This window comes from Myotis myotis, unplaced genomic scaffold (genome assembly GCF_014108235.1).
Source record: "Myotis myotis isolate mMyoMyo1 unplaced genomic scaffold, mMyoMyo1.p scaffold_m19_p_8, whole genome shotgun sequence".
Lineage (NCBI taxonomy): Eukaryota > Metazoa > Chordata > Mammalia > Chiroptera > Vespertilionidae > Myotis > Myotis myotis.
The window spans coordinates 56102649-56119477 of NW_023416390.1; the positions used below are offsets into that span (position 1 = coordinate 56102649).

At 38.7% G+C, this 16829-nt stretch overlaps 1 protein-coding gene across 2 annotated transcripts in view; it reads left to right on the forward strand.

The window, feature by feature from the left end:
• BAZ2B (bromodomain adjacent to zinc finger domain 2B) overlaps nt 1-16829 on the forward strand; it is a 180848-nt gene that overhangs the window by 21563 nt on the left and 142456 nt on the right. For both annotated transcript variants that reach the window (XM_036318585.1, XM_036318584.1), the window contains 3 exons: nt 31-224; nt 13687-13890; nt 14368-14763. In XM_036318585.1, the coding sequence (XP_036174478.1) occupies nt 31-224; nt 13687-13890; nt 14368-14763 (794 nt within the window). The remainder of the gene's footprint in view (nt 1-30; nt 225-13686; nt 13891-14367; nt 14764-16829) is intronic.

Genomic DNA, 16829 nt, shown 5'->3' on the forward strand with positions numbered 1-16829 from the left:
TGTATAAACATCTTTATTTATTTTTTCAAGGTGTAAATGGGTCAATAAATGGAAACAGTACTTCATCTGTGTCTGGTATCAACACATCTGTACTATCCACTACTGCTTCCAGTTCTGTTGGACAAACTAAAAGTATAAGCTCAGGTGGAGGAAATCGAAAATGTAATCAGGATCAAAACAAAAACCAGCCTTTGGATGCTAGAGCTGACAAAATCAAGGATAAAGTAAGTTATTCTTTGAAGGACAAATTTATAACAAATCTATATGTAGCATTCCAGAAGTCAAACCACCTGTGTCTATGGAATAATTTATTATGAGTTACCAAGTTCTATTTTGTGGATGTTTATTTTTATGGTGTGGTACTAATATCATGTATTTTAAAAATTAAAACTGTCAGCACTAGTAAATAATGAAAATAATAATAGTAGATAAGATTTATTGAGAACATACCAGCTCTGCACGAATTGCTTGGCATGTAATATCTATTTCAATCCTCCCCATACCTCTAATGAGGTAGGTACTATTATTAAAACAGGGAAACACAGCCCTAAAATAGTGCTTCAGTTAGTGGTCAGGATTTGAAGTCTGGCAGGTTGACTCCAGAGCCCATGCTTTACGAAACCAAAAGCAAGCAAGAAAAACTTTTTTAATGGAAATTTTCACATATACAGACAGAGTAGATAGAATAGAATAATAATCTTATGTACCCATTATCCAGGCTCAGTAATTATCACCTTGAGGCCAACTTTATTTTGCTATGTTCCCAACTGTACAAATAATCAATTTAATGCCTCTCAGTTCTAAATTCACCCTCCTCTTAAAATGTGTGTGTGTGTGTGTGTGTGTGTGTGTGTGTGTGTGTGTATTGACTTGATTGATTTTATAGAGGAAAGGGGAGAGAGATAGAAACATCAATGATGAGAGAGAATCATTGATTGACTTTCTCCTACACGCCCCCTACTGGGGATCAAGCCGCAACCTGGGCACATGCTCTGACCGGATATCGAACCGTGACTAACTGGTTCACAGGTCAAAGCTCAACCACAGATCCACACCGACTAGGCTGCTTTCTGTTGTTTTGACAGTTGGCACAATGTTAAATCATGTTAGAAGGGGGTCCCAGAGAAACACTGGAATGGAAGGGTTTTCTGTTCCTGGTTCCAGTGTTTTCTTCTTGTTCTTATGCTATGGCTGCTGGTTGTATGTAGGAGACTCAGCAGTGCACATCATATAGTGAGTTTCACTGGCATCCCAGCAGACAGCTCATTCCAGTAGACCCCCATTGTAAGCCTGTGGTTTCATTTTCTGTGGTTCCATTTACTTTTAGTCAGCCGCCATTTGAAAATATTAAATGGAAAATCATAGAAATACACCATAAGTTTTAAATTGTGTGCTGTTCTGAGTTGTATGATGAAATCTCGCACCATCTCACTTCATCCCACCTGGGATGTGAATTACGCCTTTCCCAGTGTATCCAGGCTGTATACGCTACCTACCTGTTAGTCACTGGGTGTCCATCTCGGTTATCAAATTGACCGCTATGGTATTGCAGTGCCTGTGCTCAAGTAATCTTTATGTTACTTTATAATGATCCCAAAGTGCAAGAGTACTGATGCTGACAATTTGGGTATACCAAAGAGAAGCTGTAAAGTGCTTTCTTTAAGTGAAAAGGTGAACGGTCTTGACATTAGAAATGAAAAAAAAAAAGTATCCTGAGGTTGCTAAGATATACAGTAAAATGAATTTTTTATTAGTGAAATTGTGAAGCAGGACAAAGAAATTTGTGCTAGTTTTGCTCTTGTACTTTAACTGTAAAAGTTATGGCCATAGCGTGTGATAAGTGCTTAGTTAATATAGAAAAGACATTAAATTACTCGGTGGAAGACCTAAACAGAAAATGTGGTCCAATTGACAGCAGTGTGTTGTACCAGATATCGAACCTATACAGAGACTTCAGCAAGGGATCCCCTGAAATGAGTGACACCAAGCCATATAGTGCAAGTAAGGGATGGTTACACAGATTCAAGAATAGGTTTGGACTGAAAAATGGAAAATGATTGGAGAGAGAGAGAGAGAGAGAGAGAGAGAGAGAGAGAGAGAGAGAGAGCGCGCGCACATTTGCATATTATAATTGTTCTACTTTATTATTAGTTACTAGAGGCCTAGTGCACCAATTCATGCAAGGGTGGGCCCTCGGGGTGGCCTATGGAGATTGGGCCCCAGCTCATGCCCCCAGCCTCACACCCCAGCTCGCGCTCACAGCCCCACAGCCCTGCCTGGCACCCCTCCTTGGCCTGGCGCTGCCCCCTCACCTGCTCCACCATCCCGCCTGCAGAGCAATCGATTAGGGCCGAGCCCCCCCCCACCCCCCCGCGCCCCCTCCCTCTCCCCCATGTCTGGCTCCCTCAGTGCCTGGGAATGCCACTGGGTGGCTCTCCAACTCATTTTACTGGTGCCCCAGCTAGCGGGTTCCCAGCAATTTTTTCTGGCATTCACTTTCACCTGTGATACCTCAGTGAGCTCCTCTGCCATCCAATGGGCAACAGCCACATCCTCTCCAACAGAGTTTGAAGCTAAGTCTTAGGTAACGAGGGCTTGGAGGACACCGGCCCTCTTCCAAGTTTATCTTAGAGTAGTTCACCATAGCTCTGCAGGAAGTGGCAATTTCATTCATTTTCTATCCCAGTATTCTTTTTTTATTTTTATTTATTGATTTTAGATAGAGAAACATTGATTTGTTGTTCCATTTGTTTATGCATTGATTAGTTGCTTCTTGTATGTGCCCTTACCAGAGATCGAACCCCAACCTGAGAATATCAGGACAATGCTCTAACCAACTGAGCTACCCAGCCAGGGCCTATTCTAGTATTCTTTTTCCCCCTCTTAGTAGTTCATCTTCTGTTACAAATTCTTTATGATAAAATTTCCCTGTTCAAGTTGCTAGTGTGGTTCTGCCTCCTGACTAGACCTCATTTGTTATATAAAAGCATGAGGCCCTAACAGGTTTGGCTCAGTGGCTAGAGCATCGGCCTGCGGACTCAAGGGTCCCAGGTTCAATTCTGGTCAAGGGCATGTACCTTGGTTGCCAGCACATACCCAGTAGGGAGTGTGCAGGAGGCAGTTGATCACTGTTTCTGTCTGTCCATCCCTCTCCCTTCCTCTCTAAAAAAAAAAAATCAATAAAATATATATTTTTAAAAAGCTTATGAGGATTGTAGTGGGTGTGCAGATCAAATGTGGTAAATCCACTCCAATATTTTTGTCAGTCTAAATAAGCCTTTAGATTTCCTCTTCCACATCATGCCAGGGATGCTGTGACATTTCAACTTTATTAAATGAAGGTCACCACTAAGTGTTGGTTTCTTTCATTCAACCAAGTAAGCTGAGATAACTCCATCTACATGAACTAACACATTATGTCCAGAATTGTCAGTACGTGCACCCTTATCAGTGAATTTGGTCCCATTTGTAATGTCTTCTGGATTGAGAACTCTTGGTTTATTCTGAGTTAAATCCCAAGCACCAACTGCAAACATTCTGGGAATAGATAATCAATAGAGCAATGTCTTCTCATCTACATTTTATGAAAACCACTTTTAGGGGCTGATTTTCTGGGAAAAGAGCATCCAGAGTTTGTGATCCTGCACAGATCACTTTCTCTGCCATCTCAGCTGAAATATTAAGGGGCCGGGAAGCTTTTGGCACACCATAGCAAAAGAACAAGATATGGGTAGCCACTGACTACAAGTAGCATTCATCTGAACTTTAAATACGAAAAACATGCATCTTAGGTTCTAATTTTTAATCCTAAGGAACTACTTTATCAAATTTTACTTGCCCTTCAAGACAGTACAAGCTCCTAGATATTTCAGTTCCCTTTTCAACAGAAGATAAGTGCTTTCTAGAAGACATTTGAGGGTCTGGGGAAGGTCGTCTGCTAAAGTCAAGAAGCCTCATGGTACCCAATCACAAAAACTCAATAGGACTATACTTGGGCTCCAAGACAAACATTCAGTTACCCCTGAAACAAAAGTGATAAAAGACTCTTGCTTATTTCCTTCCAGGAACACAGGTTTCAGGATCACACTCTCTACCTGTTATTTTTTTTTTCCCTCTTGTTTCCCTGCATTTATATTTTTATTTAAAAAAATTTTTAAATTACATTTATTGGGGTGACATTGGTTAATATGATCATCCAAGTTTCAGGTGTGAGTTTTTATCTTACAAGACCTGTATATTGCACTGTGTGCCCACTACACAAAGTCAGATTTTCTCTTGTTACCATATATTAGGACCCCCTTCATCCCTACCTCGTCCTCTCTGGCAACCACCACACTGCTATTTGTGTTCACAAGTTTCAGTTTTATATCTCAGATATGAGTGAAGTCATATGGTTCTTAGCTTTTGCTGACTGAATTATTTCACTTAGCATAATATTCTCAAGGTCCATCCATGTTGTTGCAAATTGTAGTATTTCATCCTTTCTTATGACTGAGTAGTATTCCATTGTGTGTATGTACCACATCTTCTTTATCCAGTCTTCTTTTTTTTTAATATATATATATATATATATATTTTTTTTTTAATTGATTTTTAGAGAGAGGAAGGGAGAGGGATAGAGAGTTGGAAACATCGGTGAGAGAGAAACATCGATCAGCTGCCTCCTGCACACTCCCCACCGACGCTCTATCTGCTGAGCCAAACCGGTTAGGGCTATCCAGTCTTCTATTGCAGGACATTTTGGTTGTTCACATTATCTTGCCTCCATGAATAATTCTGCAGTGAACATAGGGGTGCATATAACTTTGCGAATACATGTTTTCAAGTTTTACTTTTTAATTACGGTTATCATATAATATTATAGTAGGTTCGGGTGTACACCCCAGTGATTAGAAATTATATAACTTACTAAGTGATTATCCTGATAAATTTCTTATTCATATGACACCATGCATAGTTATTAGAATATCATTTACTATATTCCCTAAGCTGTACTTTACATCCATGACTGTCCTTTAAGAACCAATTTGAACTTCTTAATTCCTTCACTTTTTTCACCCATCCCTTCAAATCCCCTCCCATCAAAATGTTCTCTGTATCTATGAGTCTGTTCTGTTTGTTTCTTTACTTGGGTTTTAGATTTAATTGTTGATGGTATGTGTTTATTGCCATTTTATAGTTTATATTTTTAATATTAAAAATTATTCTTGAAGAAGACCCTTTAATACAGCGGTTCTCAACCTGTGGGTCGCGACCCCTTTGGGGGTCAAACGACCGTTTCACAGGGGTCGCCTAAGACCATCGGAAAACACACATATAATTACATATTGTTTTTGTGATTAATCACTATGCTTTAATTATGTTCAATTTGTAATAATGAAAATATATCCTGCATATCAGATATTTACATTATGATTCATAACAGTAGCAAAATTACAGTTATGAAGTAGCAACGAAAATAATTTTATGATTGGGGGTCACCACAACATGCGAAACTGTATTAAAGGGTCGCGGCATTAGAAAGGTTGAGAACCACTGCTTTAATATTTCATGTAATACTGGTTTGGTGGTGATTAACTCCTTTAGCATTTTCTTGTCTGGGAAGCTGTTAACTTTGATTCTAAATAATAGTTTTTCTGGGTAGTGTAGTAATCTTGGTTGTAGGTCTTTACTTTTCATTGCTTTTATTATTTCTTTCCATTTCCTTCTGTCCTGCAAATTTTCTGTTGAGAAATCAGCTGACAGTCTTATGGGAGCTCCTTTGTAGGTAACTTTTTTTCTTCTTTAAAATTTGTTGTTTGTTTTTAACCTTTTGCATTTTAATTATATGTCTTGGTGTGGGCCTTTTTGGGTTCATCGTGTTTGGGACTTGCATGTCTGAGCTTCCTGGACTTGTATGTCTGTTTCCTTCACCAGCTTGAAGAAGTTTTCTGTCATTATTTTTTCAAATAGTTTTTCAATTTCTTGCTCTCTCCATTCTTCTTCTGGCACCCCCAAGATCGAGATGTTGGTATGCTTGAAGTTTCTCAGAAGTTCCTTACACTATCCTCATTGTTTTGTATTCTTTTTTCATTTTGCTGTTACGATTGGGTGTTTTTTTGCTTCTTTATATTCCAAATCACTCTTTTGATTCTTAGCTTCATCTGTCTAGTCTACTATTGATTCCCTGTTAATTATTTTTCATTTCAGTTAGTGTATGCTTCATTTCTGACTGTTTCCTTTTTATGGTTTCCATGTCCTGTTTTATGCTGTTGAAGTTTTCTCCCATTTCATCTATTTTCCTGCTAAGTTCTTTGAGCATCCTTATAACCAGTGTTATAAGTAGTGCATCTAGTAGATTGCTTGTCTCCATTTTGTTTAGTTCTTTTCTAGAGTTTTATTCTGTTGTTTCATTTGGGACATGTTTCTTTGTCTCCTCATTTTGGCAGCCTCTTTGTGTTTGTGTCTGTGTATTAGGTAATTAGTCTCTAGGGGCCTGGTAGAGTGGCCTAAATGAGGCAGGTATCCTGTAGGATTCAGTGACACAGCCTCTCCATTCATCTGAGCTGGGTACTCCAGGTGCATGTGCATATGTGCATACCCCTCCCCCAGTGTGGCCATTGTACGCCTTCCTATTGTAGTTGAGTCTTGATTGCTGTTGGCACATCAGTGAGAGTGATTTACGCCCAGACTGATCGGCTGCAAAGACTGGCTGCTTCCACTGTGGAGGATCAGCTATGCCTGGGCCCACCCCACAGAGCAGGACTTACTTCAGTGGGGCCCTGGTGTCTGCTGAGTCTGTTGTGGAGGTGGTTGGGTGGTGCTTTGACACGGTCTGAAGCTGTCCATCAGCTACCCTGACTCTTGGGGCCTCTCAGGAGGTGAAGGCCAAGGCCATCTTTTGCCTGTATTCTGGGGCCACATGGCAAAAGTTACAAAATGATCTGTCAATGGCTGCTATTTGTGCTAGGCTTTGATGCACTCGAGAGAGGCCAATCTGTGAACCAAGTATGCTAGTTGGTTCCCTAGTTGTAGGACTTCTGTCACTAGTGCTGGGCCTGGGGCAACTTAGCAAGTGGTACAGGGCATGCTAAGGCCAGACGCTGCTTATTTGAGAGATTTTAGGAAAGTCTGAAGCATGAGCCAAGACAGGCCATTCCTGTGGAAAAGACACTGGAAAAACATGGGTGGGACCAAAAGTTGTGTTGGGCATGGTCTGAGGTTATTGCAGGGTGGGGCGAAGAGGGACAGCCAGGTTAATGGAATCTCAAATATGGTATCTGCCTGTAAGTCTGTGTGTGTGTGTGTGTGTGTGTGGAGGGGGGGTCTCATCAAAGGAAAAATGGCCTCTGCCAGCACTCCTGTCTGGCAGAAAGCTACCCTCCAGCTCTCTCCCTGATGCCAGATAATTCAGTTCCTCCCCGTATGTCCCTGGTGCCTTTAACGCTGCTGCCTCAGTGCTGGAACTTAGAGGGAGTGAGCCTGAGTAAGTTTGTGTGCAGGACCTTTAAGTTGAACTGCCTAGCGCTCCAGCAGCCCTCCATCTCACTTAGCCATACTTCCTGCTGACTTTTACACCAGAAGTTATGGGGACTTCTCTTCCTGGCATTGGAACCCTGGGGTGGAGGGCCTGGTGTGGGTCTGGGACCCCTTGCTCCTCAGTGGGGACCTCTGCAGCCGAGATACCCCTCCTGAGGGTATCACCAGGGTGGCTACACATGGGTGTGGGACCAGCCTGTTCCCTCCTAGCAGTTTGATGTCGCTTCTTCTTTAAATCCCTAGTTGTAGGACTTTTGTTTGGCTAGATTTCAGGAGATTCTGAGTGACTGTCATTCTCTAGTTCAGTTGTCATTTTGATGTGGTTGTAGGAGAATTCGAGTACCACTTTTCCTACACCACCTTCTTGATCAGAAGTTCTGTACCTGTTGCTCTTCAAGTGCTCTTTACTCTCCTCCCTTATCATTTCTTTCAAGGGCATTCCCAATAGAGTGAGCTCCCGGGGTCTATCTGTGCTGCTGCCAGCTTCTTTGAATGCCAGACAGTGACTGAAACACCATCCATTCCTTATTCTCATAGCATTTTGAAACAAATCCCACACATCGTGCCCTGAATATATTTTTACATATATTTCTACAAGGTGAAAGTCCATATTTTTTTTTAATTAAATCTTTATTGTTCAGATTATTACATTTGTTCCTCTTTTTTCCCCCCCATAACTCCTCTCCTCCCAGTTCCCGCCCCACCCTCCGCCCTCACTCCCCACCCACTGTCCTCATCCATAGGTGCACGATTTTTGTCCAGTCTCTTCCCGCATCTCCCACACCCCTTTCCCCCCCAAGAATAGTCAGTCCATTCCCTTTCTATGTCCCTGATTCTATTATAATCACCAGTTTATTCTGTTCATCAGATTATTTATTCACTTGATTCTTAGATTCACTTGTTGATAGATGCATATTTGTTGTTCATAATTTGTATCTTTACCTTTTTCTTCCTCTTCCTCTTCTTAAAGGATACCTTTCAGCATTTCATATAATCCTGGTTTGGTGGTGATGAACTCCTTTAGCTTTTCCTTATCTGTGAAGCTCTTTATCTGACCTTCAATTCTGAATGATAGCTTTGCTGGATAAAGTAATCTTGGTTGTAGGTTCTTGGCATTCATCACTTTGAATATTTCTTGCCACTCCCTTCTGGCCTGCAAAGTTTCTGTTGAGAAATCAGCTGACAGTCGTATGGGTATTCCCTTGTAGGTAACTGAGTTTCTTTCTCTTGCTGTTTTTAAGATTCTCTCTTTATCTTTTGCTCTTGGCATTTTAATTATGATGTGTCTTGGTGTGGTCCTCTTTGGATTCCTTTTGTTTGGGGTTCTCCGCGCTTCTTGGACCTGTAAGTCCATTTCTTTCATCAGGTGGGGGAAGTTTTCTGTCATTATTTTTTCAAATAGGTTTTCAATATCTTGCTCTCTCTCATCTTCTGGCACCCCTATAATTCTGATGTTGGTACGCTTGAAGCTGTCCCAGAGGCTCCTTACACTATCCTCGCATTTTTGGATTCTTTTTTCATTTTGCTTTTCCGGTTGGGTGTTTTTTGCTTCCTCGCATTTCAAATCATTGACTTGATTCTTGCGCTCCTCTGGTCTGCTGTCGGGAGTCTGTATAATATTCGTTATTTCAGTCCGTGTATGCTTAATTTCTAGTTGGTTCCCCAATATAATATCGAGGGTCTCATTAGTTTTCTTGTAGATCTCATTAAGTTTATCGGTGGCTTCTAAACAGTTCTTGAGAGACCTTAAAAGTGTGGTTCTGAACTCTATATCTTCCATTGACAATTTTGTCCTGTTTCTTTGTCTCCGCATTTTGTTATGCTTCCTTGGTGCACCCCCTAGTGGTCTTTGTGCACAGTCTTATAGTTAAACCTTGATTGTTGTAGCTAATACCAGGGAGGGTTTGACCTCCAGGCGAAGTGGCTATGAGAATCAGCTGTGTCTGCAGTGAGAGAACTTCTGTCCTCTAGGGAGGTGCTAATCTAGCCTTTGCCTGAAGCTATCCGGCAAATGCCTCTGTGCAGGGCTTGGGCAGGGCGGGTCGCACAGGATCAACAGGGTGGGCCGGAGAGAGCAGTTATGGCGGCTCTCAGTCCTGTCCCCAGGGGCTCTGCCTCTCTGAGTCCCAGCACCCGCTGCAAAGCTCGGAGAGAAAGCTGCACTCGCTCTGACCGAAGCCAGACAGTCCCGCTTCTCCCGTTTGAGTCTGGGTCCCTAAAGACTCGCCTGTATCTGGAGCTCAGAGTCTGCGACTCCCTCCCGATTGAAAACGCCAACCGCGCCCTCCGCCGCCAGCCCTCTCCTGCGCCTCCTCTGAGTGTCCGTATGCGTTTCTCTTTCCTCCTAGTTGTAGGACTTCCACTCAGCCAGCGTTCCTGTGGTTCTGGGTGATGTCTGTTCTGTTTTTTAGTTTCACTTTTGAAGTAGTTGTTCAAGGCAGCAAACTCCGGCGTTAACCTATGCCGCCATCTTGGTTCTCGAAAGTCCATATTTTTAAAACTTACACTATTCTACCTCTTAGAAATAGTGCTAAAATCTTCAGTACCTTAACAATGTACAAGGCATTGAACAAGACTTTGGAGGCATGGATATGAAATAGATCCTTTTCTTTAGTTCTTATAAGGAGTCTACATTGACATCCCTAAACAAAATCAGTGTTGTTAGAGTAAAAGGTGTTTCCAGTAACTAAAAACTTACAGAGGCACCTCTCTAAAGATAAAAAGGGATCGATTCTGAGATAGCATAGTGGTGTTCATAGACATCTACATAGAAATAACACTAGAAAGACATGGGTTATCAAATGAGGGAAACTAGAACTTAAGATTTCAGAAGAAGGGCACCTTTGGCTCATACGTGGTCTGGCATGAATTGTAGTAGTAGGTTGTTGAAGTAAAATGGACATGAAGGGCATTGTCGCTAAAGAAGAAGATCCTATAGTTTTTACCCAGTAATTTTCAATTTTAAGAAGCTTTAAAAAAGTTTCTTCCCTAGCCCTCTTCTTATGTAGTTTGAAAAGATATTCTTCAGTTAATTTTGATAATCTTTCCTGGGTTATACGTTTACATCATTTTGTACTGCTCACTTAATATCCTTAAGTCCAAGTCCCTCATGTAGTCTGCATGTTTATTTAGAATAAAGATATTTTAAATTAAACAAATTAAGTTACAAACTAAAATATACACACAGCCTGTTGGCAAAAAAACTAATAATAATAATTCAAGTTTGAATAAGTTCCGCTCCTGCTGCCCTACACAGCAGCCAAAACATAAATGGTTTGATGATTTTACAACGTCATATGTTATCACTCCCTCTAATAGTTTCTTATCCCACTTAGAATTAATCCTTGTCATGGCCTACAAGACCCTGTGAGGTAAGATCCCTGCCAATCTATCCTGCCATATCTCTTATGTCCCTGGTTCCCTGTGTGTGCCATAGCTAGTCTAGTTGGCTTCCCCATTCTGTGAACATATTAAACTTGTTTCCTTTGCTGCTTCCCATATTGAAGCATTCTTCACTTGTTCTCCATTTAGGTCTCAGCTCAGAAAGGTTCTATCTGTATCTAAATCTTTACCCCACCCCACCCCCAAAACACACTATCTATCCAGTTATCCTGTTTTTTAGTCATGGTATTTATCTCTAAAACCCCTTATTTATATTGTTTGTTGATTCTCTGCCACCAGATCCCACTAGGGCAGAGTTGCTGTCTCTTTGTCACACCCCTCTATCCCCAGTACATAAGAGCCTTGAATATGTGCTAGATTTTATTGGAAGAAATAAGTATATATAGTGAAACGAAAGTTCAAGGAGAGGGTTCTGAAATCCTTTTCCAGATTGAATGGGGGGTGGGTTCCTGGGGGGGTTAATAAGCTCTTCTTTGATCATTTTTTGATGAACCTAAGAAGACTCATTTTTTAAATGTTTAAATGGCATAACAGACATACTATCTAATTATGTGTGAATGAAAAAGAACTAACTACACACACACACACTAATAGCAATTAAGGAGATGAAATTGGTGATATTGACACTCATTTTTCTAATATCTGGACTTGCAGCTCATATCTCCTTTGTTTTTTAAGTAGGGTCTAAATTGGTTACCTTATAAAAAAAAGCATAGACTCTTTGCACATGGTCAGAGTATGCTATGCAAAACCACCTGCATCAGAATCACATTATGGGCATGTTAATGCAAATCCCTGTGTGCTGTTTGGAATTGGGATCTAGGAATCTGTGGGTTGCAGCAAACTTTGCCAGTGAACATCACACCATAAAGATTTAGGGTCTGCATCTCTAGACTTCACTCTTGAGAAGTGTAGGCCCCATTTCTCATGCCATCTATAATAATAAAAGCGCAATATGCTAATTAGACCGGGCAGCCAAACGACCTTCCTGATGACCTTCCGCATGAATCCAGGGCTGCGAGGGAAGCCTGGGTCCCAGGTGCCTGCTGACGACTGGAGGGAAGCCCAGGTCCTGGGTGCCAGAGGGAAGCCAGTGCTGGCAGCCAGGGGAAGGAAGGCCTACTCTTGCATGAATTTCGTGCATTGGGCCTCTAGTCTTTAAATAAAAAAACCACACAGATGACTTGGGCATGGAATAGGAGTTTATTTCTTCCTGCTAGATCACTATAGCTCCCTTATTTCTTTCCTTTCGTATCTAGCCTTTACTGAAACCAAAAGTGATAACTTCAATTTAGATTTCTTATGATTTTCATAGTCTTACTATAGGTGCTTAGAAACACACAACAGTTTGTTTGCAATGAAGCGTTTCTCCAACAAATGGCAGGCTTAATATTACTATTGTTTCCCTTTTGTCTCTACTTTGGTTCCTCATCACTTTCTGCTTTAGTGTGAGAGAAGATAGCTCAGGGAATGGTGGTAACTGTTAGTTGGCTTATTAAAGGTGTGTCTCTGGGGGAAGCATTGCAGTTGCTAGTTTGGAGCAGTTACAGTACCATTGAAAGCGAAATAAAACAGCAGGAGTGAACCTCCTCACTTCTATGTATTTTACTAGATTTGAATCAAATTTCAAAAGGCACGAAGGAAGAGTATAGATTTACAATCTGTAACTATGGCTTAAATTAGACTTCCTGGTAAAGAGATATATGATTATCTTTCCTTCACTAGGCCCAGTAGTCATGAAAGGCCCTATTTCTATTAAGACCATAGCTTTCATATTTGTAAGGCCATAGCTTTTGTAATTGGTTGATTACCTTTTCTATATTTTGTTCTTTATCAGCAAACACTATTGAAATATTCCTGAGTAATTTTGGATTATACTCAATCTTATTGCTCTATCATTTCAGTATTTCTCCTTTCAGTCTTCCTGTTGGCAGAATTTTAACTTTTCCAAAGTTATATAGTTATTTAGTTATAATTTATACTATGATTTTTCCTCTTTTTATCCACTACTATTGTCTATTCTCTAAACCCCAAACTTTCCTTTTCTATGACCTAATGTTCCTTTCTTCTAACTTTAGATTTCCTTTTTCCTATAGAATCTTAAGTGTTCCAGAAATTAATCTTTCTTTATCATATTTTTCTTTTTTATGTGAAATATGAAAAATTAAAATTTTGACCTTAATTAAAGCAGCTTGTAAGTCCTTTGCTACCTGTCTTATCTTCTCTATAGAACTTATTACTGTATGGAATTATTTGCTTTTATATTAATCATCTGCCTACCACCACCACCATTACCACTAGAATTTTAATTTTAAATTTTAATTTAAATTTATCAAAGACAGTTACTCTTATCTTAAGCATCATTGTAGCCCAACACCTAGAAAGGTGTATTTGGCATATTATATGTAAGTATTTGGCTACTAACTCACTATCTGCATAAAGAAAGAAGACTAAAGCTAATTATAGAACTTCCATGTATATAAACCTTATAATTGGAATTATTATTTTGTAAAGTATTCTTGTATTTTATAATATACTATATTGAGATTTCCCATACCCTGTACATGTCAGAGCTTGTATATTTTATTGGAGAATTCCTGTCACATAAGTTAATTTGATTAGTTTGTTGAATAATTACCCTTACAACATGTGAGTTTTCCTTATTTCCTAAAGTGACATTTTGAGATTGAAAATATCATTTGAAAATTAAAAGAGCTTACCTCTTACTGAAACTTTAATTTTTCTAAAAATCTTGTTTTTATCCAGAAACCAAGGAAGAAAGCTATGGAAAGTTCTAGCAACAGTGATAGTGATTCAGGCACATCATCAGACACCTCAACTGAAGGCATTAGTAGTAGTGATTCAGATGATCTAGAGGAAGATGAAGAAGAAGAAGATCAAAGTATTGAAGAAACTGAAGATGATGATTCTGATTCAGAGAGTGAAGCACAACATAAAAATAACAACCAGGTATAAATAGTTCCCTTGGCCTCATCTACACAGTATTTATATTTAGGGATTAACTTATTTATCCTGATTCATTGCCTTTAGTTCTTACTTTTATAAAAAATTGATTTTAGCAAGAGAGAAAGGAGGGACAGAGAGAAGAGAGAGAAACACACACAGAGAGAAACATTGATTTATTGTTTCACTTAGCATTCATTGGTTGATTTCTTATATGTGCCCTGACTGGGGATTGAACCTGCAACCTTGGTGTATCGGGACGATACTCTAACCAACTGAGATACCAGCCAGGGCAAATTCTTAGTTTTGCAAAAGACAGAATAGGAGATGGAGAAATATTTTAAAGAGACATTAACTGTATTTCTCCTGCGCTGTAGATATCTATCACAGGTCACTAGGAACAGTTTTTAAAGTTCCTTTTTTCCCTGCTTGGTGTTTTCTTTTAATAAATGTTAAGCTCTGCCTTTTAACTTTAATTTACAGGTGCTATTACATGGTATTTCAGACCCAAAAGCGGATGGACAGAAAGCAACTGAAAAAGCCCAGGAAAAAAGAATACACCAGCCATTACCTCTTGTGTCTGAATCCCAGACCCACTCATCATTCCAATCCCAGCAGAAGCAGCCTCAGGTTTTGTCACAGCAGCTTCCATTTATTTTCCAAAGCTCTCAGGCAAAGGAGGAATCTGTGACCAAACACACAAGTGTAATACAGTCTACGGGATTGGTGTCCAATGTGAAACCTCTATCTTTGGTAAATCAAGCCAAAAAGGAAACTTATATGAAACTCATAGTTCCTTCTCCTGATGTACTTAAAGCAGGGAATAAAAATACCTCTGAAGAATCTAGTCTTTTGACCAGTGAATTGCGATCTAAACGGGTGAGTTAAAAATTACTTATAGAATGATTTTATTATTAGGAAAAGAGCTTTTATATAACCTTATAATATGCAGGTTTTAAATTAAATTCTTCTCTTATTTTTATACTTTTTCTAGTCACCAGGAATCAAATATGCACATCAGCAAACTAAATTTCTCTGATTTTATATTTGTATGTACATCTGCTTAATATATTTTTGGCAACACAATCAAATCATTTTCCCCCTGGGTTAATGATTTAACATTAAGGAGAGAAATATGCTTGAATAAGATATACTTCATGATCACTTTTGTTTAAAATATAATGTCCTTTTCTTCTAATATCAATATATTTTTAAAGAAATGAATTCTTGAGTCATTTACCTTTATAATTCTATAATTTAGCAATTTTAAGTGTTAAAATTCTTTATAAAGACTCATTTTCCTTTGCCATTCTTAGTGAATTACATCAAATACAAAATATTTTGAGTAATTCTTTTTATCCAAACACCAGAACCACTCATCAGAGAAATTTTTTCAACTTGATTTTCTTCCTTTGATTTTATTTACGATATGTCTACATCCATATGTTCAGTAAAATTCTAGTAATTAAATGATCAATACTTTACATTTTAGAATGAGCTCAGAGTGGAAGAAAAATACTATTTTGTTTAAACACTGGTTTGATTATAAAAATTATCATTACACATCCTAAATATTTGCTAGCAATCACAGAGCATGTACTGTTTGCCAGCCATTGTTTTCAGTGCTGAACTTGCACTTATTCATTGAATACTAATATCTATTAGTGCTGCTGATGTTGTTATGACCAGTAAAAGATGATCAAATTGAGACACATAGATCTTTCCCAAAATCACACTGCTAGTTAGTGATGGAGTTAGAATTCAAACCTAGGAGTATGGCACTAGAGTTATTTTCTTAACCACTATGATATTCTGCCTTTCTTTAAAAAGTCACAATGTTCTAGTCCATTGACTCTTGTTTTACATCAAGAACAGGGTCAAACATAAATGACTTGAACAAATCAGGCAGCTTTGAGAATGTAAACAAGTAATTCTCAGGTGTACATTAGAATCACCTAGGAAGCTTTAAAAAGGAAATACCACCCAGAACAATTAAATCCGGTTCTCTTGTCTTGAGATTAAGGTATTACATGTCCAAAATATTTCCCAGGTGATTCAAATTGCCAGATTTGAGAACCATTGATTAAAGGGAATGACAATGGTATCATAATACTATGCACGTGATAATTTATAATGCACCATTCAATCATAACAACATATTATTTTTGTCATCACATTATTGACTTTCCATGAGTAAATTAAGCAAATTAAAAATTACATTTTGGAGGCTATTTTAATTCTCATTAATGTATATTCCACTTTAAGATAAATAAATTTACCAAATAATTATCAAGAAGTATTTGCATTATGAAAGGTTTCTTAATGTTTTTCAAAGAGTTTCTTATTTAAAGAACTTTATATGATTGCCTATTAGAAAAGCACTTATTAAGTATTTGCTTAATAGATGTAGCCAAGCTAGGCTTTCGACACATATGATCTCATGTAATCCTTACAAAACCGTGTGAGATAAAGATATTAAGGCTCAGAGAGATTAAGCCACTTGTCAACATCACATAACAATTTAAGAGCAGAAATGTCTTAAACAAAGATCATTCTGATTTCAAAGCACATGATTAAGATCAAATAATTTATTGTTTTTGAAATAATGGTGGTTAATGGGAAGTATTTTATGTGAATGGATATTCACATTAGACTTAATTCTAAATGACTTTATCTACTTGTTCTTGGTACCTAGTATTTAGGGCATTTTATAAATACTTCCCTTATACCAACTCTTTTTCTTTACATGCAATCTAATATAAATAATTTTGTTTTATGTCCTATGATAGTCTCAATTGTTTCACTGTAGACATTTAATTCAAATCAATATACATTAATTGGATATATAGACCAGGAATCAATTTTCTTGATCAGTTTTGCCTAGAGGGTTTTTTTGTAGTCTTCAGAGACTCTGGTTGAGTCCTGGGAGCAAGAGCTTGGAGATA